The sequence below is a fragment of the Cavia porcellus genome, unplaced genomic scaffold (genome assembly GCF_034190915.1).
Source record: "Cavia porcellus strain 051 isolate PalLab524CR breed Dunkin Hartley unplaced genomic scaffold, mCavPor4.1 scaffold_15, whole genome shotgun sequence".
In the NCBI taxonomy this organism is placed as follows: Eukaryota; Metazoa; Chordata; class Mammalia; order Rodentia; family Caviidae; genus Cavia; species Cavia porcellus.
In genome coordinates this window covers 47,540,220-47,567,600 of record NW_026947498.1, presented here as the reverse complement: position 1 = coordinate 47,567,600, position 27,381 = coordinate 47,540,220, and the positions used below count along the sequence as shown (strand labels likewise).

The window sequence follows — 27,381 nt, the reverse complement described above, 5'->3', positions numbered from 1 at the left end:
CACCCCACCAAAACAAGAATAATTTAGGAAAACTAGGGGCTTACCTTTGTTTTCTAGAAGGAATCCCTGGAATTATTAAAAGGGATATTTAGAGCATAATTAAGATACTTACATAGTTATAAGGCTAATTATAAAATAAAAAATGGAGGAAATCATTCAGCAAGGAAAAGTTACCATTAAATAAATTAACATTTAAACTTTTCTCTCTTATTATCATGGTCTCACCCATTAACTTGTCATAAAATTATTTGCTATTTAACACCATTAAAAAAGAAAAATTAAAATTTAAAATTATAAATTGCAGAAATTCTACCAAAATCTGCTACTATTTCATTTAGAAATCTGTAACTAAAATGTCAATATAAGAAAATTTGTGTAGAGTTCAGTTACCTTATGTTTTCATACCTAATAACCAAGCCTAAAATTTACCTTTTACCTTGATATTATACAATGCCAGTGTTAAGTGCAAACATGAAAGCCATTATTAAATGGAGATACTAAAATTGCACAATTTGTGTTTCCTAGTTTCTTTTGACATATGCATTTCTTAGCAGAACAGTGGGAATGCTATATAAAACTAACCTTTTATTCCTCTTTTAACATATGCGCATTGTATTCTTTAACGAAAACTTACTTATATGAATGAGGAAGAACTGAAAAGGTGTTACGCATTGCCTTGATTTTCCCTTTCCTTCCATTTTATCACTTTCAGTGTAAGTTGTTGGCTAATGCAGTGAAGGCATAAGAATGCGAAGGAATATGATAGGCTGTCTGTGTTTTGCCAAACACTACTGCTTTTCTGCACTTGAACCAGTTTCTTGCTCAAATAAAAGAGTAATCTGTGAGAGCTCTTAGTGACCCTCCACCCCGCGCCTGCTCACTCAGCTGCAGCTGTGACATGCTTGCTTGTTTTGCTGTATTTTTGTTTTGCTAAACTCCTGTGTACTCCGGGTCCTTATGAATGCTATGATAATGGAGCACCTGGAATGCTATGTGAACAAGGAGGAAAAAACGTAGACATGTACAGTGTTCCCATCCCCCCTGCTCAATGCATGCTCCATTATTCACTTCGAAACGCAATTTCAAAGATACAAGTAGTAATTTCAAGATAGTGACAACAAGGCATTAAGGCATGCTTGCATGGGCCTTGGGTCTTGCTTGTCCGTGAAAGTGACTCTGCTTTGATAACCTCACCATTACAAACTGGAATAAGAGTATTACCCAGGTAGACATGACATAGGAGACATTAGGTTATAAATGTCATTTGTTAAATGTCTGGCATATAGAAAGCACTCAATACATTGTAGTTTTGTAATAACTGTGTTCTCCATATCTTCAATAAAATTAAGCAATGGTTATTGTAATCCTACTAATGGACCTGTTTGTTTGTTTTGGGTCAAGAATTCCTTATATAAGCCCCTAGAAAGAATCCCCTCTGCTCAATGCATGCTCCATTACTCACTTCGAAACGCAATTTCAAAGAATTTCAACCACAATGTACTCTGCAATGGAATGAAGGTCCCTTATCTGTGTAATGGTCATGAGGCAGTTATGCAATACACAGTGAAAACCCTGAGATGAGTTCCAGTGTTGCCTGGGTTACTTTCTTCAGTGATAATCAGTGTGGCAGTTTATAGCAAATGATGTAGTCGGGAGTGTTGAGAAAAGATAAGGTCACATGTCATTAAAGGCAGTTGCATTGCCAGGTTTTCTCCATCTGAAAGTAAAGTCATCACTATAAAGCTTTGGGCAAGAATGCTTCTATTCCAAATTCATGAGAAGGAAATATTTAAATGCAAAAGAAAAACGAAGTGAGGATATAGATGAGGTCTGCCTGAGCAGACAGAGGTTTACATTTCCAAGTGGTATCTCATTTATATGTGCTTGACTATAGCATTCAAATAAAATTTCAAATATACTGCAGGGTACAAAGTTTCCAAAGAAATACTGTAGATAATATTTGGCAACCAGTTAGGAGAGTTGCTTCTAGGTGTTATTTTGTGTCCTAAATATATTTGGTTTATTCATATATGTTTAACAAATGTTTCATCTTGGAGATACCAACTTTTAAAAAAAGATTTAAAAAGTTTTAGTTCCTTATGGAATTAGCACATCAATTATTTTAACATAATTTTATTTACATCCAGACATTTAAGATTCTCTGTTAACATATTTTATCAGTACACATTTTAAAGTGAGATAAAGCATTATAAAAACTTACATTCCCATGAAAATGAGCAATTTCAGGTCATGGGACATATGAAACCCCCATGTCTTATGTAAATTTTCCCTTCTCTAATTTTGGGATATTAGGCTGACTTCTGTGAGGAGAAGACTACTTGAGTCAAATGAGTAAATATGGCAGTAAATGAGTAAAATATGGTTTAAAAAAAGCTTAGCAAGAAAAGTATAGATGAAAATGTGGCATAAAATCTGTGTCCTGCATAGGTAAGACTTATTTCCAACCCCTTCCCACTTGAAATTGAAAATCTGGATTTCATTTTCAATTTAGAAATATTCTCAGGAAATATTAACTTCATGCATTCCTGGACCTCTCATTCACTGGTCTTGTGGGTTTGGAGGTTAACTAACCCCAGGAAATGCTGAATCAGGGCATGGGCAGGTTTGTTCTTAAATGATTTTACTAATAAATTATGCTATTATTGTTTCCAGATGCAGAGCCAAAGTACCTGATAGTTGTGCGTCCTGTTCCCCCTCCGAGTCAAAAGAAGTCATGTTCAGGTAGTCATTTTCATTGATGTTTTAAAACTGACTTTAAACTGTGACTTTTCACCTTCTTTCTATACATGGAAACTAAATGCTGCAGAGGTGCCTTAGGAATACATCAAGTAGATGGTTCGAAGCCCTCAGTCTATCTTATGTTCTGGAGAAGCCGCACTGCCTTACAGTAGAATCGTGTGGGTTTCTGCCAGGACTACCCCTTGCAGACATCAGGGATTTAGGCAAGTGATAGAAGGCTGCACCTGGTTCTGCTTTGTAGTAGGGTTGTTGCGTGGATTAAATGTTTATGACAGCTCCTGGTCTGTGGCCAATGCTCCTTCAGGGCTGGTTCTTGATAGACTGTCTCTGTTTGTTTAATGTGTGAACTTTTGCTATTGTAGCCTTTATATTTTAAGGACAAAATTTTATATCTAATCTTTGTTTATGAAGACTGCTTGTATTTCAAAATGATACCTCATTCTATGTGTTAAGTAGATTAAAACTTAGCTTTTATTTACTCGTTTTTTTCCTTCTAAAGGGAATGTGATATTTATACAAGAGAGTATTACTTTACCATAAAGAAGGATAAACTGAGTTATTTGTAGGATAAGTTAGATGAAATGGATCAGACACACAAAATATTTGATGTGAGAAACTCAAAATGTAAATAAGGAACAAAATAAATGATAGACAATAGGGAACAGGGAGGTGGATCTTCTTGAAATGAAAAAGGGATCAAGAAATGGAGGGAGAGGTTGAGAGTAGAACAAAAGAGTTGAAAAAATAGTTGAGCTGTGTTATGCCCACATACCAACTTCCCATAAATAATGGAATTGTTATGTAATGCAAACATGAGCTAATAAAAACAAAAACTGAGGAAAAAACAGAAACAGGATGCTTTTTAAAAAAGCTTTTTTTTCCAACCCTAGAATGACTGGAAACAAGGAAGAAGGTACTGTATAAATAATTGTTTAGAAACTGTCCATATAAATAAAGGAAAATTAAAAGCCTACAATGTGTAATTTATCTACCGAAATATCTCAAATCACATAATTAGGTTTATGCTCAAGAAAACAATGGCAAAATCTATGTTTGTTTAATTTGGTGTGGCATATTCCTATCTCTGTAGAGAGAACTGACCGGAATTTTGCTTTGAATTTTCTTTTTCTAATGTGAACAATTCTCCAATAATTATTTCCTAGTCATGTTCATCTTTTATGGAACACTGGATGCCACATAGAAAAGGGTTTTTTTTTTGTTTGCTTGCTATATTTTTCCATAGAGATAAAACAGGAGGAAGAGGCTTTGCCTGTTCAATGATCCCAAATAAAGGATATTTTCCAGTTCTGTTCACTCTCCTAGATATATTAGCCTAAGGCTGGTTGCCAGAAACCAGCTGGCACCCACACCATTTTACTTGATTCATACTTATTTTTTAAAGAACACTATTGAGAAATACAAAATCCGTTTTTTTTTAATCTCAAAGGTGGTGGGAAATTTCAGTGATTTCTTATAATTTGTTAGAGTTTTCCAGAAAGCTTTCTACATACTTGAAAATAATTGTATTCTCAATATTTCAAGACTGTATTTATTACAATATACTAAACAGAAAAGTCAAGAAACATGAGTTTGGATCCTTAAAATCTTATTTCAAGTGAACATTTACTGAATTGTTTCTTGATACAAATATTATCATAATACTAATATAGACAAATATGCTAACAAAGTCAAGAAAACATTGCACCTTGTTAGAACTCTGTAACTGCATTCATTTTGAGTCCTCTATGACACTAAAGCGAGATGACTTTTCACTTCATTGTGACTAGCTCAGGAAATTGCTTCATCTTGCTCAGGATATGATACTTCACCTTTCCTTTCAGACAATGGATATACTTTTTGCTTTTTAAATTTGTGTTTGGGAGTGATGCAGTGACTAAAAGATGAAGTTCATTCACTGATATTTGTATCTCCTACATAAATTCTAATTTTTTAATCGTGATAGAAAACCCAAAAACCTCATGAAAAACAGTTTGATAGTCATATAAGCATTAGATTCCATTAGGCAAAGATAATAATATATATCTTTTATTTCTAACTAGTGTTATATTCATACACTGTCATTAGTGTAGTAAAAAGAATTAGATAATAATTGAGACCTAAATTTGACTTTTATCTTGCTCTCGTTGTCATTTTGGATACTCTTGAAAGTTTTCTGGTCCTTATTTTTCACTTGAAAAATGAAACTTTTACATTATAGTAATGAAAATCAACTTAGAGATAGAAAAAAGAATATGAAAATCTCAAGGTTTTTCAAATCATATGTGCTTCCTACTTTCAGTTCAGATTCTCATTTGCCCTTCCTGGAGTTCAGATATGGGCCACTGAAATTATTATAGGTAGATCAGTAATAATGTACAGAAGATAAATGCAAATTTGCAACCAAATAAATGATAACTATCCTAGTAAATTATTACATCTTGAAAAAGTCAATTATTCATAATTAAGAAAAATGAAGTTCTAATTTTCTATTGCACTGTATATGGGACTATATGTGACTATATTTATTAGTTATTTTTCTGTTACCACAACAAATATGTGTGATAATCACTTACAAAAAAGTTTATTTTGGCTCAGGGTTTTAATGGTTTCAGTCCATGATTGGTGTTCCCATTGCTTAGGGTTGTGAGGAAATCTCATGATGGGAATGTGTGGCAAGGCAGAACTTACCTCCTGGCCGAAACACAAAAAGGGAGAAAGAAGGGACTGGAGTTCCATGATCCTTTTGGGTGCATCACCCCTATAATGTAAGGCCCTCCCACCAGCTTCCACCTCTTCAAGATTCTACTGAATCCCAACAGTGTCATGGGTTGAGGGCCAAGTCTTTAACATATGGAACTTTGGGAGACACTTAATGAAACCATAGCACCTTAGGTAACAATGTTTACAATTTATTTTAAAAACCTAGAAGATTTTAAATATTTTAAGTATGAGCATAGATTTGTCCAAAGTTGGACACTACATGATGTATATAAATATTGAAATATTATGGGCACTATAAATATGTACAACTTTTATGTATGTTGGTTAAAAATAAAGAAGTCAATTATCCTATAATGAGGCAGCCAGCTACCATAAAGTTATATATATATTCTAGTAAAATTTGGATGATGAAAAATTTACTAGGTATCTTTAAGCATTTAAAAATTTTATTTATCCAGATCTAGGCAGCATGGTACCATGGTTGAGATTCTTTCTCTTTCTCATTGTCTTCTTGGTCTTCCAATTTCAAAATTTTTTTTAATTTGAAAAGAATATACAGTGATTCAACAACATAACTCGTGACATTGCCCAAATCCAAATAGTCCCATCAGAGGAGTTATACTTCCTGTATTATTTCTACTTTTCCAGGATTATTAAAATTGTATGCATATGTTCCTTTTAGATATTTATTGTAAACTACATGCTTATTACAATAGTACATCAGGGGATTCTATACTTCCAAATAGATATTCAAAAGGAGTATTACCTCCAACCTAGATGAGATTTCTTTCTTCTCCTTCTATGTTATTTCATACTAATTTGCAATCCCAGAAAAAAATGATCATATTTTCATCTGTAAAAGAAATGAGTGATATGTACATGTGCCTGTAAACATATACACTTAGGAATGTATGTGTTTACCTCATTGATCATAGCCAAGACCTTAATACCTATATATGCCCCCCCAAAAAACTTGATTTACTCAGAGGTGGCTTACATGCATCCATATACGTATGTGGGTATGCATGCTTGTGTAAATCTAATAAAATACATTTCATCTGATTCATGTTCAAATTCATGAGCAAGAACTGTAATATTTGCACATATATCAAAGAGAATTTGGTGTTTTTATGCTTTTTATCATCCTACCAATTCATAGTTATGTACTTAACAAAAATACACAGTCTCCAGAACTAACTGATGTACTGTCTTCATAGGTAAAACTCGTTCTCGTAAACCTCTACAGTTGGTGGTTGGCACTTTGACACCAAGCTCAGTCTTCCTGTCCTGGGGTTTCCTCATCAATCCACACCATGACTGGACCTTGCCAAGCCACTGTCCCAATGACAGGTAATTTGGTCATGTTAAAAAATTTGTCTTTCCTCTGATAACTAGCACTTTCTTTTAGTGATGTTTATACATGCTTCATAAGAATTTGTACACATAAAATGAGCATTTATTTATTGCCTACTAGTTGTGCAGTTGTTCTAGGTTTTAGAGAAACATAGATAACATTAGTCAGGCCTTTAGTCTTGTTAGATACGATCTGCACGAGTAGAAAACACATAGACGTATGCTTCAGCAGGAAAACACAAGGGGCAAGGAGCCAATAGCGAAGAGACAACATCAGTGATAAAATAACATAGGCTAGAGCAGAGGGCTGAAGGCAATTAGAAAAAACTGCAAAGAGCTGAAAAATTCCTTGAAAAAGAAAGGATCTTTGACCTTTCAGTTGAAAAGTGCTTGAACTAGTACGTAGGCCTTCAAACTAAGTAACATCACATCTTCCTCTATTTGGAAAGTTGTCACAAAGGCAACTCTCAGACTGCTTTCTAGAGTTGAGTGTAACAGAAACTCTGAGGATGGAGCCCAGCCATTTGTATTTTCACAAGCCTTCCAGATGATTCTAATGCTCACTGTAGTTTGAGAATCACTGGTTTAGACAGCTGGAGGCACAAAGAAGAGAATTAGGCAGAGGAAAAACAGAGTTAGAGATGCAGCTACCATCTTTTTGGCAGAACAAATGTGAAAGTCAAGTGTATTTCAAAATTTCTGCTGCTCATTCATCCTTCCACCTAACACATGTATTTGGCACGGTGATACTTGGCATTGTACTAAACATTGCTTCTAAAATGGCACTAGAAACAATGCTCCTGAAATTCACTGATCATAATTATTTACTACATTAGCTGGTTTCAGAATTCAGAAACATACAAATGGAGAAGCATTCAAATTTTCAACTTTTAATTGCATTTAAAATATTTAAAAGAAACACTCAAAGTGACTCTTAAATTTGTGAAGTTTTATTGTTCCTCTTTTTAAACAAAAAATTGAAGTATAATTTAAAGAGTAAATGTACAGACCTTATATATACAGCTTGATCTTTTGAGATAAGTGTATAAAATCATGTATTTTATAACAAAAAAGGAAACATTTTTTGTCACCCCAGAAAGTACATACTTTCCTTTAGAAGCAGCCACAGATTTGCTATTACTATTGATTACTTCTGCCTAACTAGAACTCCATTTAAGTGGAATCACATAGTAGGGGGTTGTTTTTACTCTTTTCTTTCATCCAGCATATTTTTAGAGCTATTCATGACATTATAGGTATTTTGCTCCTAAGTAGAATCCCATATTTGAATATTCTAGTTCATTTATTCGTTGTCTTGCCATAAACACCTGAACTGGGGTGATGTTTTATGAATATAGATTGTTCTAAGAATTTTTGTGCAAGATTTTTGTGAGGATACATTCCAATTTCTCTTAAAGATCTAGAGTTGGCATTACTGTTACACAGAGTATGTATATTTAACTATTTTTGTGCAATTTTAACCATGTACCCCAAGCAATATATGAGGTCTCTAGTAATTCCATGTCCTCACCAACATATTGAAATTCACATTACATTTCATTTTTGCTATTTGATATTGTAGTTCCTCATTGGAGCTTTAACTTGTATTTCCCTTGAATGAAGGTAATTGACCAATTTTTAAGGAACTTTTGGGATATGTGCATATTTTTGTAGTATTTTATTTATTTTTGTTTAAATTAAACAAAAAATGAACTTTAAAATGTTTACAACTTCTCAAACATACATTTCATATGACTTTCATTAGGGAAATCTAAACTGCAACAGGGAAAGAAATCAAGTTTCCCTGCATATGTTCACAATTTCAAGGGATAAGTACTAAGGAAATAGCACATAAAAGACATTTCCAAAACTTAATTTTTGAAAAATAATTTTGAGATGTCTCAAAGAATTTGAAATATTTCTTATTTCACCCACCACTAAACCCATGACTTATTTTGCTTGGATACTAGACTCTTGAAAGTGCGTGTTTTCTTGGATTAATTCTAGTTTCTAGTGGATTAGTTCAAGATGCCAATGTTGATAAAATAAACACTTATTGATTGCTTTTAAAAAATTTCTCTTATTAAAAAGTAAAGAAGCAAAGGAAAAAGGGAGACGGAAAGGAATGAATGGAGGAAGCTTCATAGTGTTACAGCAAAATGGATTTGATAGCATTGGTTTTTCAATTTGCTTACTAAATCCTTGAGGCTATTTGTTTCAACAGGTTCAGTAACCTGGCAAATTCTTACATTATTTGGATATAATTTCCTCCCTTCCCTCAAGCATTTCCTTCAATTTTACTTGGTTCTACTGACTTTTTCATGAAGGAATTTATCTAATGACTCCTTTGGACTGACAGGTTTTGTTACAGGGGATAATGAAAATAAGACAGGAGATAATGAAAATGAGAACAGATTACTAGGTAGAGAGGATCTTTAGCACAGGCATTTAACTCTAAGGCCCACCCTACTCAAATCACACGTGCATGTCACTCTGTCCCTTTGCATACCCAACCTGGCCCTCCCCTTCTCATCAAATAGATGGAGTCAGACATGTCAAATCACGGTATCTGAAGCTGATAATTCCACTTTAAATGCAGTTTTGAAAGGTTCGTAATAACACAACATGATGTTTGCATTCTTTCAATCCCAAGTGAGTGGGACTGAGGCAGTGTAACAGATACTGGAGCTATTAGGCTATAATTTATTGAGAAGAATTAAATAGTCACAAGTAAAAGGAAACATTTGGAGTTCTTGTTGATCCCATTTATCCATCACCTTTCTCTCAAGTTGGCACAGTTAATAAAGATCTGACATTTAAAGCCTTTTTTCTTGTTTGAGAAAAATTAGTAATCCTTATATAAAAGCACTGGAAATATTGTACGTAACACACAAATAAATAAACAATAACTGTAAATAAATATAATCAGAAACAGATTGGGTAAAATCTACCCTCCTATGCTCATGCAGACTTTTAAAAAGTAGTTTTGACTAATCTAGTAGATTATGATAAGCAATAATAGCTAAAGGGGATGATAACTTCTTGAAAATTGGAGATTAACAGCACTGAAATTTTCTTTCAGGAGTATCCTATTACAAAATCTTTGGAACCTAAATCTTTTTGGCTTGCTACATGAACACCACCTGGTGTCATTGTAAGCCACTGAACTTCTAGTTTCTGGAACTCTCTATAAAGTCTCTGATTTTCAAAATCCATTTCATGTTGTTTTGTAGGCTTTCTTTATCCTATGCAAATAATGAATTGGAAAAACTCTTTGCTTTATACTTTGACTTTGGACTTTCTATATGAAAGCTCTTAATTTTCCAAGGACGAACAAACAAACAAGCAAACAAAAAACCTCTCTTTTTATCTTATTTTAAGCTTGGAAATATTAATGGAATATCACTTTATATTTGAACCCTGTTTTTATTATTACTTTTATGGAGTCTACAGGTCTCCCAAAGGTTTAGACCTTTTTCTCAGTTCACACTGGAGAATAGACACACTTTGTTTACAGATTATTTTTTAATGGACTTTAAGTGGAAGGATGTACAGGTTTGTCCTCAATATATCTGAGGCAAAAAGAAAACTTTTAAATTGGCCAAAATGGAAAGTAAAATGTTTTTAACCAAAATTTATTTCACTCTTAATAGCTTATTTTTTTCTTTCCCATGTTTCCAACTTTTTAAGCTTTCAGGATTGCTTTAGTTCTCATTACTTTGCAGCTTATTAAAGATTTATAATTTGTTTAGAAATCATTTTCACATTTTTCTAACACTTTCATATGGTGTTTATTTGTTCTTAATCTAGAATGAGTGCTTTTTTTTGGACAGTCTAGAGAAATCTTTTATTAGTTAGCTTTCCTAATTTTGGAAAAAAATACTTGACACCCAGAATTTAAAGGCTGAGCCATTTAACTGGGCTCACCATCTTGGGAGACTCAGTCTATAGTTGGCTCTGCAGCAGAAAGAATAGTGGAAGAGCTCGGGGGAAGAAAGCTGCTTGTCCCACAGGAACCAGGAAGCAGAGAAAGAAGGAAGGGGCCAGAGACAAGGATGCACTCTTTCTGGTCACGGTTTTAGTGGACTGCCACCAACCAGACCCCACCTCCTAAAAGTACATTTACCTGTGAGCTCAGCATTGGATCAATAACTGATAAGTACAGCCACCCCATGATCCAATCACCTTCTGAAAGTCCTACCTTTGAATACATGAGACTCTCGGGGAAGGTTTTAGATCCAAACCATAATAAGACCTTTGTTTATTGTCTTTTCCTTTAAAGTTTTAAAGTACTTTTAATGTCTAATTTTCACTTTATTGAGTTCAAATATCTTGCCCGTTTGTCTCTTGGGTCATCATCTGATACCTAAGAAACTCTCAGTAAGTACATGCTCAATCAGTACCAAATGAAATATCACATTTTCAAATTTATGAGTCACCACTACCTGAAACTGAACTTGTCAAAACTGAACTAACACTTTTTCTTTTGAGATATCAACTCATTTGTCTTTTTATTACTTGGGGAAGTAATAAAGTTACTTTACTTCACTAAATTTTAAAAATTACCATTTTTTCTACATTTCATCTTAGATTCTGAATGCCCTAGGTCATGCTGATTTTTGCTCTTGAGATATACCAATATCTGTGTCTTTATCATTTACTTTTCCATCTTCATACCAACAGTTCCAATTTAGGCAGTCCTTAGGTTTCTTTCTTTCTTTCTTTCTTTCTTTCTTTCTTTCTTTCTTTCTTTCTTTCTTTCTTCTGTCTCTGTCTCTGTATCTGTCTCTCTGTCTCTCTCTCTCTCTCATACCAGGAATTAAACTCAGGAACTTGCAATTGCCAGGCATACACTGCCACTGAGCTATATCACCGACCCTACCTTAGATTCTAACAGCAACATTCTGGCTGCTTTTCTTGGCTCTTTGCCCTGCCCTAATACATAGTAGCTTCCATAGTACTAAAGAAATCTAGACTATCAACCATCAGCTTACTCTTTCTTCGTGATGAATTTTTCTTTAACTTGACCCCTCTTTTCATATTTCCAGGTAAAGTATCACTGACTTGATACAGTATTCTTGACTCCATTTCTTCTCACAATTTTTAAGCCTTTGCTTCCCCAGTGATGTTATGTCTATTCAGTGTGCCACTTCACTGACTTGCTGCTTTTGGCAAGCATGCTGGAAATCTCCCTACCCCTAAACAAAACCTTCTATGGATGCTGTTATGGCTTTCAAACTACCTTTCAATCTCTTTTCTTTATTTATTTAAAAAGAAAGAAACAAAAAAATGGAGAAAAAAGGGTAGAAATAATACAGAATTACAGAAAAATAAACAGTAAGAAATAACCAGTTGATAAGTTACATATTGTCATCTTAGAAATCATTATTCAGGTTACAAAACTAAAGTACATAAAGTGACATTCAAATAGTGACACTGCCAACAGTTCTGCTTAATGATCCAGCAAAAACTTCTTAAAGAGGGTAAGATTAAACATATCAAAACAGAACAAAACAGTTCAAAAAGAAACAATTTAAAGAAATACAGATTTCAAAGCAAGTCCACTGGAGATCTTCACTACCTATCTTATTGTCTCTAGTTTTCTTCCAAATAGTTGTCCTCATCTTCACACACATTAAATGCATACTGTATATTACAGAACTAATCAAATCAGTACAGGATAATGAAGGCTTTTTAGGTCTTCAAGATCTGATATTGGGGAAGACAATAATGACTACCATAGTGTCTCTCATTCTCTTCATAGTAGCTGTCCTTATCTTTATGTACACTGAAATTGAATTTAAGAAACTAGACTATATCACTCTGAACAGTGAATAATAGTATTGCTATATTTTATATCATAATGCTACAGAATTAGCACTGGGTTTCTTAGTGTCTCTTCTTCTTCAGAGTATCTGTTCATTACTTCTTGCATTGTATAATCTATTCCCATAAATAGTTTAAAAAATTCTTCCCATGTGTGAATATCTACATGTATATCTCTCCTCTCTGTATTATAGGGAAAAACAAATCATAACAAGACAGCAAAACAAATTCTTAGAAAAACATGCAATGAAAAAAGACACATAAGACCACAATATTAGGTAAACTATCGTAGTTACTATGCTTTCTTTTGTTATTTTCAATAGACTTGCCCACATCATCAGGCTTAATGTAGTTAAGCATAGTGTTACATAGCTATTTTTATAAATACACAACTTTGAAAACATTGTACGACTTGAGAGCTGTTAATAATTAAAACTGGCATTGATATCTTTTACATCTTGTCATCTTCAGAGTAGTTGCCTCTACTTTTAGACTTGATACTATCAAGCATACCAAATTCAAATAAAATCAACCAATGCAAAACTGTGGTCTAACAAATCAGATTCAAATAAGATCAGTCATAGTAAGACAATGTAAGTAATACAGGGTTTCTGTTTAAGTTAATAGTAAATTAAGGATAGTTACCATGGTGTAACCATCCAATACTAGACACAGCATCAGCCGATGTAAAGAAATACCTTCATGACCTCATAGTTGAATTTAAAACTGTACTTCTGATCCAAGTGAGGCAAGATATAAAGAGATTAATTAAAGAAATGATAAACCCTTCCCAAGAGAACACAGATGGAAGAACAGAGGAAGTCAGAAAAGAAAGAGAAACCTCTGATGAAGAATTTAAACATAACCTAGAATACATGAAACAGATCCAAAGAGATTACCAGGAAACTAAAAATTCCATTGAAAACTGGTAAAATGCCTTGATGTAAACTAAAGTTAGCATTTTGAAACTTGAAGAGAGATTTATGATATATGACCATGAAAGAAAAGACCTCTTAAAAATAATGAGGAACCAGAAAGAAACAATTCAAAGGTTAGAAAATGACAAAAGGATACATAACTTAAGAAAAATGCACCTGAGCGAGGAAGCAGGAGTAACCAAAAATGAACTACAAAGAATATTCACAGATATATTAAAGAAAAACTTTCCAAACATAGGAAAAAGAAATGATATCCAGATAAATGAGGCATACAGAACTCCAGCCACCTACAACCAAAACAGATCTACACTCAGACATATCAAATCAAGATTCCAGAAATCCACCAAAAGAATAGAATACTAAAAAGCAGCCAGGGAAAACAAGCAGATCACCTACAAGAAGAAAATTATCAAAATAACAACAGACTTATCAACACAAACCCCCAATCAAGAAGGGTCTGGGGGAAATAGTTCAAGCCCTGAAAAAAAATAATTTGCAACCAAGACTGATATACCCAGAAAAACTCTCTCTCACAATTAATGGAGAAATAAGATGTTTCCAAGACAAGGAGGAACTGTGGGAGTTCATGGCCACCAACCCAACCTTACAGAGAGTGCTGAAGGACATTCCAGAGGGAGAGAGGAAAGGATACCAGGATTCCAGCAACAGTGGCAGAGAGGCCTCAATGAACAGAGCAGACAGTGGGATGAGGGAGTAAGGTGGGCAAATTATAGCAGTAAAGTGGAGTAGCAGACATGAGGCAGAGATAGTAGGCTATAATCTTTAGTATAGATAGCTTTGATACACTATAAAAAAGGCAGAGGTCAATGTTAATAGTGTATCAGGATTTAAAAGTCACAGTAGTCTTATCGCTCTGTTTAGTGTGAATTTATTTTGATCTGGTCTGACCACATATCAGATTTGAGGGCATAGACATCAGTCTCTTTTCTTAATTCTAAAACTTCTTGGGGTTTTCAGCTCTTACGTTGTTGATTTCTACACCATCCAAACCTTTCTGTCTCTTTTCTCAGGGGGTTCCATCCCTTTTCTACCATGTCACTAAAATTTTCTTGGTGGTTACCAATAATCAAATAATTGCAAAATCCAGTAGAATTTTTAAAGGTTTTATCTTTATAACTTCTCTGTAACTTCTGTGTCTGTCTCCTTATTCTTCAATTTCTTCTTTGACATATTTCTTCTTGCCCCTCTAATTGTTCCTCCTCTCCTTTTTCTACCTATAAATATGGAACTGCATCCTGTCCTTGTTCTCTTATCTGCCTATCCTTGTGTTACGTGTGCCTTGTCTTTAGTTATCATTTCTATGTAGAATAATACTTCTCACACATCAATGTGTGTGGATCTTGAAGTGGATCTTGTTAAAATACAGATTCCAATTCAGTAAGCCTACAGAATAGTCTTAGAGTCTGCATTTCCACCTAGCTCCCAAGAGGTTTAATTTCTGTCCTATAGACAGGAGTTGTAGCAAGGAAATAAATGAGTTGTAAGGCTAAGATTCTGACCTGGACCCATTTCCAAAGTTCTAAGACTACTTTTGTTTTACCCAAAAACAAGGCCCCAAGATGTTGTGCAAAAAATGGGGCAAGATGTCTTTAAAAAGAAGCACTTTATTTTAGCTGGTACCCAGTGACACAACCTGCTGGTGGAATCTGCAGAGCTGTGTAACCAGGTTAGGTTACAAGGGGTTTTTAAAATGAAAAAGGGGAGGGGAGCAGAAATGAGGAAGGCCTTTGTTCCCCTTTGCTTGAGGTCAGAGACATTTTGCAGTTGGTGGTTAACCCTTTCTTTCCTTAATTTCCAGCCCTTAGTCTGCTAATTCCAGGAACATTTGTCTCTCACAAAGGGAACAAAGTTTGACACAGCAAACAGGTTACTAAGATGATGACGCATGGAGAACAGTATGGCGATGCTTCCATTATTGTATAACAAAGTGGTCGGTGCTCCAGGGTGGCCAGTTGCAGAAAACAGTTGTGCTTTACAAGGTTACTAGAGTGACAATCATAGCACAGGATGACAAAACTCTTTTTGCACAACAATTTTCAGTTCTCATTCATATATTTTCATTAGAATGACCAGATAACAGATATCAGTACCTCAAATTGAAACTAAACTTTCACTTGTTTTACATTACTAAAGGAATGCTTTGTAGGGCATGGTGGCATATGCTAGTAATCCAAGCACTCAGAGTAGATGAGGTAGAGGATTAAAAGTTGGAGCTCAGGTTGGGTAAATTAGCAATTTAGCAAGACTGTCTCAAAATAAAAATTTTTTCAAAGGGCTAAGGCTGTAGCTTAGGCAAAAAGCCCTGATGTCAATCCTTGGTGCCACCTCCCACACACATTTGAAAACTCAGTTTTTATTTTAATTTTTCCTTGATACTCATATCCCATAAAGGTCTGGTTTCATCAATTCTTTCATAGCACTATAACTTTGATTTATTTCCATTTTGTTGTAGTCAAAGAACATAATTTAATACAGGACACATAATTTATAAGATTATTTTATAATGATCACCCAAAGATTAAAATGCAAAAGAGTGTGGGAGACCTGCCCATACATTAGAGACCAAAGGAATCCAGCTGAGGGTATGGATCCCATGATAATGTCCTGCATGAGCCCACCTGAAGATCTAGAGCTCTTGGCAATGACCCCCATAAGTCAATCTGGCGGCCTAGAGCCCACAACAATGTCTTGTGTAAGTCTGTACCAAGAAGCTGTGCTAGGAAGGCCCAAAAGTCAGTGGTGGAAACTAGAAAGTCTTCACCAGCAGTATGAAGGCTCTGTGCCAGCAGGCTGAAGGATCTAAACTGGAGCAAGGAAGTGATGCTCAAGATAAGGAGCAGAGCTTCCCTGAAGGAAATATGCAGGCATCCTCAGCAACAGTGAGGATCTGAGCTCTTCCAATGTTGATGGACTTCTTCAGGAGATTAAACAACACATCATCTTACCCTCTGGAGCCAGGAAGTGGTGCTTAAAGTAAGAACTAGAGCTCTCTCAAAGAGAGCTACAGCCGTCCTCAACAACAACAAGGTCCATTAACGTCCTTTAAAGATGAGAATGGCTAAATTCATTCATATCAGGAAAACCAGTGGGACACACTTCTTCAGAAGAACCAAGGCACCACCTCTTCCTTTCTAGTTCTTTTTTTCATTCTATTGACAACAATACTCAGGTGGGCCCTCCACACCCAGCACCAAGCTGATTCAGTTCAGCTGGTGTTACAATCAGTTGTCAATCCACCCGCACTTTTTGTCTATTTCTTCTATGGTTCATTTCCTTGCTGTATTCTATCTGGACTACTGTTTGAGTTACTTTTCTTGTTGGTGAGACAAAAATATTCAATCTCCATGAGTTATTTATTAACTTGTAGTTTCTAGAGGTTTCTATACATAGCTGGCTGGCTCCAAGAAAAGTGGCATAGCAGAGGGGTATTACAGAGGAGAAACAGTCCTTGGAAAATCAGAACAGGCAGAGGCTTGCAAGTAGCAAGCAAGCAGGCAACAAGTGGCAAGAACAAGGAACAACAACTCATAGCACGACAGAAGGAAGCCGAGAATCAAGGGAGGAAGGAAGATACACCCTTCCCCACCAGGCCTCCCGTGACAGACCGCCTCCAACCAGACTTTTGTCTCCCAACATCACATTTGTCTGTGACTAGTCTGCTGATGAGTATCATATATCTGCATCATCTGATCATCTCTTGAAAGCCCTACCTATGACTGCATGAGGCTCTGAGGGATCATCTAGGAATAAACCATAGTGTAAGTGCAAATGAAAATAGTGCAGGAAAAGACATCGTATCTGTCAAGTTGTCACTTATTGGACATTAAAGGAGAAGGAACCCCCAAGTGCACAGTAATAGGATATGATGAGAAAAGGAACAAAATGAGGAAAGAGGAGTAGATTTTAAGGTGGTTATAAAACTCTTGGACATTTTACTATGATAAAGAGATTAGACACCAACTTATAAAGAGATTCAGACATTTTAGGTGGTAAAAAGCAGATTTTTTAAAAGAAAGTTTGTACTGGAATATAGAAACAGGGTTAAGAGAAGGATATTTTTGTTTAAGTAGAATAAAAAATACTTTTAAATTTGGGAACAAAGTTCCTTAAAAACTTAAGGTGGAGAGCTGATGCAGTCAGAAAATGGGGACCAAGAAGTCTGTGAAAAGAGGAGAGTTACTTCTTTCCCTGAAATTAGAGAGGAATAAGAGAATGAAAAGGAAGAAGGGGGTGGGGAAGAATTTATATCATTGTTACCATCTCAGTGAAGTAAAGTGACAACATTTGACAAAGGGATATTAGGGAGTGATCTTTGAGGTGAGCACAGTAAAAATATGTTGGGTGGGTGTTTTAGGAAGTGCAATAGTTGATCCTATTGAAATAAAAGCATTACTGAAGAAAATTATAGAAAGACAAAAAGATGCCAAATGTTAGGAAGGGAATTTGTAGAAGGACTAAATGTATCCCTTTGGTGCAATTTGGCAGTTATATGGTTAGCTCAGCTTATGAGGTTTCCATCTTTGTCTCAGGCAAAATGTCTGAAATGACACTGCAATAAATTTCTATGAACAGAAACGATCTCAAGATTAGTTTCCAAAATCCCCTGTGATAAAATTGATATATAAGAGGGACAAGAGATTCTTCTGAGTTTGTTCTACTAGTTTACAATTGATGAGTATTCAAGTTAAGCTACTACCTGCATTTCTACTACATTTTGATGAGCTCTGGGATCCTTGAAGCTATAATAATTGTCAATATAGAGACTGTTCTGGAGGTCCAAGCAACCAATAATACCAGTTGAATCAACACTACTTTCAACAGCTTTCTACCTCGTAATAACAATATGAGTTACTCTGTTCTTAAAATCCATATCACTAGAACCAGGTTTTTAGAGGACTGGTTTGATATCAAACTCTAGCTGCTAACCATACTTTCAGTTGATTTGTTGACTCTCTGTGCAGTTTAGCTCAAATTTAACCATCCATTGAAAGAGGGTGTCATCAATACTTTTTGATTCTGAACATCCTAAGAAAATGAAAAGAATGGCTACATATTATGGCAAATACACAATAAGATAAAAATGAATAAAATACCTTGAGTGGTGCCAAATGGTGTTCTTTTTACTGTGCATCCCTTCATTTTATGTTTTTCTTTTTTTGCAAAGCACTAGAGTAGAATAGGAGTCTAATGGAGACCAAAAAGTATTAGGATAAGAGTGGAAAACAGCCTGTACCTTGGTTATTTGAGTGATTATTAGACCACAGGTACTGCTCAGCCTCTTTCAAATTAAATAAGTTTATAGATATAAATAAGTAAATAAGCAAAATTTATTACCTTTTGCTTCAATTGATGATAATTCTATAGAAGCTGCATTTTGATAAGTAAAGCCTTATGCATTGACACTTTATAAAATATAATTATAGACCTAGGTTTAAATTAGGATTTTTGATGATTGAAATATTGGCCATTTAGACAAATTTGTATCTTAATTCTAAAATGATCAACGGGAAACTAAGTATCCACCCTGTTCATTCAATATATGTTTATGAAGCAAATACTGTGCATTGAATTATAAAGAACATATTATTATCTTCAGCTTATATTTTGCTTCACTGCAGTATTTTCAGTATAACTAAATGGTCTCATTTTCTCTCTCCCTTAAAATGCCAAATTTGCCTGTCTTATACAATTATCAACTTAGACAATATTGGCAAAGGCAAGCATACCTAAAGCAAAGAAAAAGGACTGGCCACCCATGCACCTGCCAAAGTTAATAGAAAAGAGAGGATTTTGGATGCTTTATGTCTGAACTAGGAAAATCTGTATTTTTAAAAACATGTGTTTAAGTTTCGGACTTTTAAAGAGTACAGAACATTTCTATTCCATTTTATTCATAGGAAGATGACATAAAATCAAGTTGATTTGAAAGGCACTTTGGTAGTTCTGTTAGCAATTGGACCCTGGATAATACAAGGAATTGTCTTCAGAAATGCATCTTTACTCAAGATGAATAATTGTGGTAGCCCATTTTGTTGGATTTTAGTTTCTTAGCACTTCTTTAAAGTCCTGCAAGAATTACAACAGGGAAAACAGCAAAAATTCCATGTGGCATACTTGTCAAGAAATGCATTTCACAAATTATTGTTGATATTTTGATTTAAAAGACTTGTATTTTATAGCACTTGTTTATAGGAACAGTTAGCATTTGAGTTGAAACAGCCTACTTTGCTCATTCTGACTTCTGCTACTTTAGAACTGGGGACTAGAGTCCTTAGAGCAACTTTCACCGGAAGCAAGTTAATAAGTGACTGCAAGCATTTTAGTGCTGTGGGACTAGTGTAAAAGTCTATTGAACAAATAACTTAAAGAGCAAAATAAAAGGCAGGTAATAAATACACACACATGTAGAGAGAGAGAGAGACACAGACAGACAGACCGATAGACAGAGAGACAGAGACACAGAGACAGAAAGAGACAGAGACAGAGACAGAGAGAAAGACACACACACAGAGATTTGCAAATAGGAAAAAGTATAGGAAATAGAGAGAGAAAGGAGGAGGAGAGAGTAAAGGAAGGTAGTAAGAATTAAGATGTGTTGAATACATGTAACAAGTCCCTATGAGGAAAATAATTATTATATATTGTAGACATGTATGAATATATATATATATATATATATATATATATATATATCCTCTCTCTGTAGTTGTTGAATTATAACCCTCTGCTGACTCACAAGGGCATGAGAGCCATGCACAAGATCCCTTTACTTGAAAGGGTGATAGTTTCACTTAATACTCTGCTGCTATTGTCTTAAAATTCTTAATAATTTATAAATAAGGGATTCACATTTTCATTTTCCACTGAGGCCTCAGGTTACATTGAATCCTAGTCCTTGATTTTCAAGGGCAAGGTAAATGTGCATCAAGCACTTTTTGCCTGAAGAGATTGAAGAGCATCAAAATAGTGCTTAGAGGGTGCCCAGCAATTTTTTAGCATGAGTGAATAACTGATGTTTAAAGTTTTAAATAAAATCAATTAAATTAAACTTTTATCCATTTAACTTTTCTCAAAAATTTAAAAATATAAGAAAAAACCTAATATAATATACCAAATGCCCATTTCCACTACAGTATATGGAAGCTATTATTTTACTTATTTATTTAAAATATTTATTTAAAAAATAAAAAACTGATAAAGTATAACTATCAGTTGACACCATCTTCTAAACCATCTATCTTCTAAACCATCTTCTGCACCTGTGTGGCAGAAGCCAAAGAACTATCATGCATGTCACAATCTTGCAATATTTATCACTTTATAATGTTAGGGATAATGAAATAGTAATATTTTGGGTGAATGTTTTAATATGTCCTCTTTAACTATATGCTTCATTCTATAATCAGTTATCTTCATTCAATATGTTCTTTGTAAGATCTAGTATCTATGTAAATACATTTTATGCTAGTTTTGTTCATTCTCATTACTATGGACAGTAGTGATGCAAGCTTTCCATGATCTGCCCCTCTTAGAAAGGATGTTTAAAATAGAGCCAGGAAAGCCTTTCTTTTGTTTAGGTTTTGCCCCTACCAGTTGTAAAAGCCACTAGCTGGGTGAAACTGGGTAAATTAATTGTTCTGAAACTTAGTTTTTGCATTTATAAGTTAGTGTTAATAATTTCTACCACTTAGCATGTTTTGTGATAAAGGGATAACATGTGTAAGGAAAATGTGTCATGTAGTAAAAGTACAAAAATAGTGGTAGAGATTATCTTACACTGACATGTATACCACTGAGTTATGAGACACGCATACCACTAAGCAAGTATATATTAGTGATTTTGAACTTGCATTTTAAATTTTCAAATTTTACTTAGCTTGGCTGTTTATTGGTCTTGATACTATTTTGTAATAAGTATCTTCCACATTTAACATGTAATCTTGCATACATCCTAGAGTCTCAAGTTCATGTTTTACAAAATTGAGTAACATACCTTAATATACCTTCAAGAAATATAAAGGCTTAAGGTCATAAAATTATGAAACTATGACATTAAATATTTGTAAAATAAAACCTATATTTTGCTCTATGTACAACTGGAAATAAATCAATTAGGATTTTTAGACTATGATTTGTTAAATATCAAGCAGAATTGAGAAATGTAGAATTCTGTAAGATAATAACTATCCTGCCACTTGGTGCCCCAGCTTCAATCTGAAATTAAAATTTTAAGTACATATTATTTTTTATGTTCTCTGCAGATTACAAAAATTAGAACAGTCCAAAATTAAGTCTTCTGAGTATATTCAAGTCTGTGATGCATTAAAAATTTTTGGAAGTATATTCTGAATCTCCATGTGATTTTAAAGCATTATATTTTGATTATTCAACAGATTTTACACAATTCGCTATAGAGAAAAGGATAAAGAGAAGAAATGGATTTTTCAACTCTGTCCAGCCACTGAAACAATTGTGGACAATCTAAAGCCCAACACAGTTTATGAATTTGGAGTAAAAGACAATGTAGAAGGTAGTATTTGGAGTAAGATTTTCAATCACAAGACTATTGTTGGAAGTAAGTCTGTAAGCTTTTATGATTTTTTTCTTTTTTCTAATTATCTAAAGCTTAATTATTGTATTAGTTGTATCATATGAAATTAGTTTGTTTCCATGTTTTAGTATTTAAGAAAATACAAAAAGAATAGAATTTACTATTATTTCAGAATTTTTAGTTGATTTTAAATAAGTGATGAACTCTTACTTTGTATTTCTACTGATGTCATCGGCAATTGTGGGGTCTAAAATAAAGCCTTGGCCTATGAATACAGCTGATTCAAAAGGTCCAAATTATATATAGTAATGTTCATAATGGAAAGATAGACCAGCAGAAGTGGGCATAAAAGGACAGTAACGGAACCTGAACTTTCTTCTGGTTACTTTTACTCAGGCTTCATTGGAATCAGTGTTTGAAAGCATAGCAACTAAATAACATGCCCAGATTAGAAACAGCACAAGTTGTAGTCTTCACAATGATAAGCTAGAATTGATTTAGGAGCATTAAGAAAAGAATAGTGACACCTTTTGTTGTTTTGACAGGTAAAAACAAAGTAAATGGGAAAATCCAAAGTACATATGACCAAGTCCATACAGTGGTATGTACAAGTTTGTTTTTGAGAATATATTTTAAAAACTTTATTTTAATTGCATTTACAGTGAAATATGCAATAGTACTATCATGAAGTACAGAAACTTTCTTGACTGGCTAGCAATGGGAAGTTGGACAAAGTAGTTAGTGTTTTAAGAATTATTTTCTTTTCTGAAAACAGGTAGAACTATAATTCCAAAGCACCTCTGATTTATTTAAGGCTCTAAATGTCTGATATCCAATATAGTTATTCTCATATTTGAATATTCTGAACGTTTTGAAGTGATGTATCTTTTGTCCTATGGATTGCTTTTTAATATAACATTTCAAGGGCATATTGATTTGTACATATTCTAGATATACTGCTAAAGTTCTTATCTTTCCATTCTATTTTCTATAACTTCTTGCTTAAAAGAACATTTTCAAAATTATTGGGGTTGGATTTTTGTTTTTTGAGATCGGATCTCACTGTGTAATGCATGCTGAATTCACTTGTGTAGCCCAAGCTGGCTTTGAATTCATGGGGATCTGCTGCCTCAGACTCTCAGGTGGCTGGGATTATAGGCATGTGCTTGGGGTTGATTTTGAAACATGTGCAACCTCTTTTTAGTTTCATGATGTTTGTGTGGTTTATGAATCAGACATGCATTCCTCTCCCTTCCAATTTAGATATACTTTTCTGTCTCAAGCAAATACTTTTCAGATCTGTTCTTGAAAAGCATATCATCACTTATGCACTACCTATTATAATGATAAATAGTTAAAGCTATGAGTGAGATGTTTGTATTTCAAATCACACATTTAGTAATAAAGTAAAAGGTATTATGTCACTGAATAGGTAGATATTTATTTACAAGACTACCTATAATAAATATATTACAAAGAGTATGAAATCATCTATGGTCTATTGTTAAAACTTTAGAACATTTTATTTTTTAAACAGTTAATTATTAATTTAATAGCACAAACATAAGTTCCACTGTGATAGTTTGATAAATGAATATAGTGTGTTATAATCCAATCAGGATAGTTAGCATTTCCAACTCTTTAAACTTTTAAAAAAATTGATCAATTCTCAATAGTTATGCAAGGGTATGAGTTAAAATATGACACTCCAACACGAGAATAAAATAAGTATTGATTGAGTCAGGATAATTAACATTTGCATCTCCTCATCATTACTTTTGAGCTTTGGAGCTTCAGTCTTCTAGTAATAAAATATATAGTAGGTTATTATGAGCTATACTCAACTTACCCTGTGATATGGAACTCTGGAGTTAATTATTTGCATCTAACTGTGTTTGGTAGGCTTTATACAACCTCCCTCTGTCCCTTTCCCCTGCCTTCCTAGCCTCTAGCAATTACATTATATATTCAAACTAATTGCTTTAAACATTCATGTGTTTCAAAACTATATAACATGTATCTTTTGCATGGTTTATTTCACTTAACATAATGTCTTCATTCCATCCATTTTGCCTCAAATGACAGAACATTATTCTTTTTATGGATGAATAATATTCTATTATGTATATATATGATATTTTCTTTTTATACTCATACACTGACAAAAATCTAAGCTGATTCCATATATTAGGAACTGTGAATAGTTTAGCAGAAAGCATAGGCATGAAGGTGTCCCTGATATGCTGGTACAATTTCCTTTGGATATGTTCTTGAAATTGAGATAGGTGGATTGTATAGTACTTCTATTTTTAATAACTTAGGGAACCCACATACTCAATAAATGGTTGAACTAATTTATATTCCCACCAACTGTATATAAAATTTCCTTTCCCTTTACATTGTGATTGACATTTATTGTTTTTTATCTTTTTTTATAATAGCCATTTTGATGATGGTGAGAAGATATCATTTTGTATCTAGTTTTATATTTTCCTTAATAGCCAATAAAGTCAATTATTTTTACAGAAATTTATTGACCACTTGAATTTCTGCTTTTGAAAAGTAGGTATGTCTTTTGCCACTTAAAAATTCAGGTTATTGTTCTACTGTTGAGGTTTTAAAGTTCTTTATATATTCTAAATATTAAACCTTACTCTGATGAATACTTTGCACAATTGTTTCCCATTTGTCAGTTATTTCTTTATTGTTTCTTTTGCCAGGCAGAAGCTTCTTATTTGATATAAGCCCTTTTGTCTATTTTTGCTTTCATTATTAGCACTCTTAGGGTTCTAGAAAATGGATGAGTGTAATGTCTTCAAGTGTTTGCTTAAAACTTTTTTAATATTTTCAGTTTCAGGTCTTTCATGCATTTTGAATTGATTTTTGGAGTTCTGTATACCTTATTTATCTGAATATCATTTCTTTTTCCTCTACTTGGGAAATTTTCTTTAATTATTACTGTAAATAGCCTTTGTATTTCATTTGTGTTTACCCCTGCTTCCTTTTTTTTTGTTTGTTTTGTTTTGTTTTTTTCTTTTTTTATTGGTACCGGGGACTGAACTCACAAACACACACTTGCAAGGCAGGCACTTAGGCCGCTAAGCTAAACCCCGAACCCCTTACCCCTGCTTCTTCACTCACATTTTTAACTCTTAAGTTATATTTCTTCTTGTTATCTTGTTGCCTTTGTATTTTTACTTCCTGGTTCCTTGTTATTTTAAGAGGTCTTTTCTTTCATGTTCATAAGCTACAAACCTGTCTTTAAGGTTTAATAGTCTATCTTTAGTTTCTTTCAAGCAGTTTTTCCAACTTTCAGTGGAGTATTTAATTTCCTGGTAATCTCTTTGAATCTGTTTCATGTATTCTAAATCTTTTTTGTATTTTCATTGAAGGTTTCCCTCATTTTTCTATGCTCCTCTATTCTTCCTCCTGTGTCTTCTTTAGAGGTGCTTAGCAATTCTTTTATTATGTTTCGCATTTCTTCTTTTACCTGCAATAGTATTTCTGTTCTAAGTTCTTTTATAGTCTCTTGAATTTGTTTCTTTTTTTCAATTGTTATTGCTTTAGAAACTTTAGGTGTGTGACTCCCCATCTCTTTCATGTTTACATTTCCTGGACCAGTACTGCTTGTGTTGGAGGCCATAAATTGCCTTTTGTTTCTTCCTCTTGCTATGTTCCTGATTTCTTCTAGACAAGTGGGTAGTGGGGTCTCCAGCACTTCCTGTGTTGGTTATAATTTCTCTGAAGCACACTGGCTAGGGATGTCTGATGGTGACCATTGGGTGCACTGGTGTAGGGCTGTTTGCTGCTCTTCTCAGCCTGCTGGTGGCTACTGGAGTGCAAGCATGGGGCAAGGTAAACTGACACCTCCTTCCCGAGCTGGTTAACCGCAGGGTGTCCTCACCAAATTAGTATGCCCCAGGCAGGCAGAACTGAATGGGGAAAGCTTTAGGGAAACCTTATATGTGGCTGTTGTACCACACACAAGGGCGGGACTCAGTCCAAGCAATTTCTACCAGTCTGCTCCCAGCTATGAGTGGCTGAATGAAGCTGGTTGCAGTTCTGGCTTTGGGCTTATCCTGCCCAACTTCAAAATGGTGCCCAGCCAGTTGCCCACTCCCACAGGAGGACTGAGTCTCCCACACTCACTGCCAGCCAGTGCAGTTCTCTGGTCTGCTGCTTCCCTCTGCCACTGCAGAGAGGCCGTCAGGCTTGCCAGCCACCAGCTTCACTGTGACTGTGCATTCCCTGGTTCCAACAGCACTTCTTGCATGCTGGTTCCAGCTCCAGTTGAAAGCACTGCCAGCTACCACCTTCTTCTGTTTAAGTTCTTTCTTTCTTTTTATTCTCTCTGTGGGCTCCAATTCTCACTCTAGATTCCTCCTGGGTTGTGGGACCCATTTCCTTCCTTGTCTTCTCCACAATGCTATATTCCAGCATCTGGACTGTGTCTCCCAGAGAGGATGTTCACTCTGCTACTTGGTTCTGCCATCTTCCCAGGATCTCTCTGAGGTGATTTTTGTACAAATTTAAGCATATACATTCAGTTTCTCCCAGTCACATTTATTGAAGAGGCTATCCTTTCTCTAATTTATTTTTTTAGTTTCTTTGTTAAGAAACAGTGGACTATAAATACATGGGATTTTGGGGGGTGGGCCTCTATTTCACTCATTTATCTGTGGGTCTGAAACTTCAGAACATTTACTTTTTTTGTTGTTTTCTAAGCACATATTATGATTTGGATTTCAAATGTACCCCAAAACTCAAGAACTAAAAGCTTCATTGTTAGCTGATATGCTTTTGGGGAAGTATTAAAATCATGAGAGCTCTAACTTTGTCAAGTGGATTAGTCCACTGATGAGATCATAATTTGATGGCTTTTTTGGGAGGTGATGGAAACATTGAAGGGAATGGATCATGGGGTTATAAACTCTGGAACTATTTCTGGTCCCCAGTTTCTTCTCTGCCTTCTCTCATTCTGCTTTTTGGCTGCCATAGGTAGCAGATTTCCTCTGCTACATTCTTCTGCCATAATATTTCTGCCTCAAAACAGACCTAAAGGCAACGGAGCTGGCCAACTGTGTACCGAAACCTTTGAAACTGTGAGCCAAAATAAACCTCTCCTCCTTTAAGTTGCTTTGTCACAGTATGAGAAGCTCGCTAAAACAGCATGTTTTCATTACAAAATTAGAAGCATACTATGTATGCAAT

At 34.5% G+C, this 27,381-nt stretch overlaps 1 protein-coding gene across 27 annotated transcripts in view; it reads left to right on the top strand.

The window, feature by feature from the left end:
• The window catches only part of Abi3bp (ABI family member 3 binding protein), a 238,142-nt gene that overhangs the window by 66,355 nt on the left and 144,406 nt on the right, over positions 1-27,381 (top strand). For all 27 annotated transcript variants that reach the window (XM_063224856.1, XM_063224855.1, XM_063224841.1 and 24 more), the window contains exons 3-6: positions 2,674-2,742; positions 6,699-6,831; positions 22,013-22,194; positions 22,716-22,771. In XM_063224856.1, coding sequence (XP_063080926.1) covers positions 2,674-2,742; positions 6,699-6,831; positions 22,013-22,194; positions 22,716-22,771 — 440 coding nt within the window. The remainder of the gene's footprint in view (positions 1-2,673; positions 2,743-6,698; positions 6,832-22,012; positions 22,195-22,715; positions 22,772-27,381) is intronic.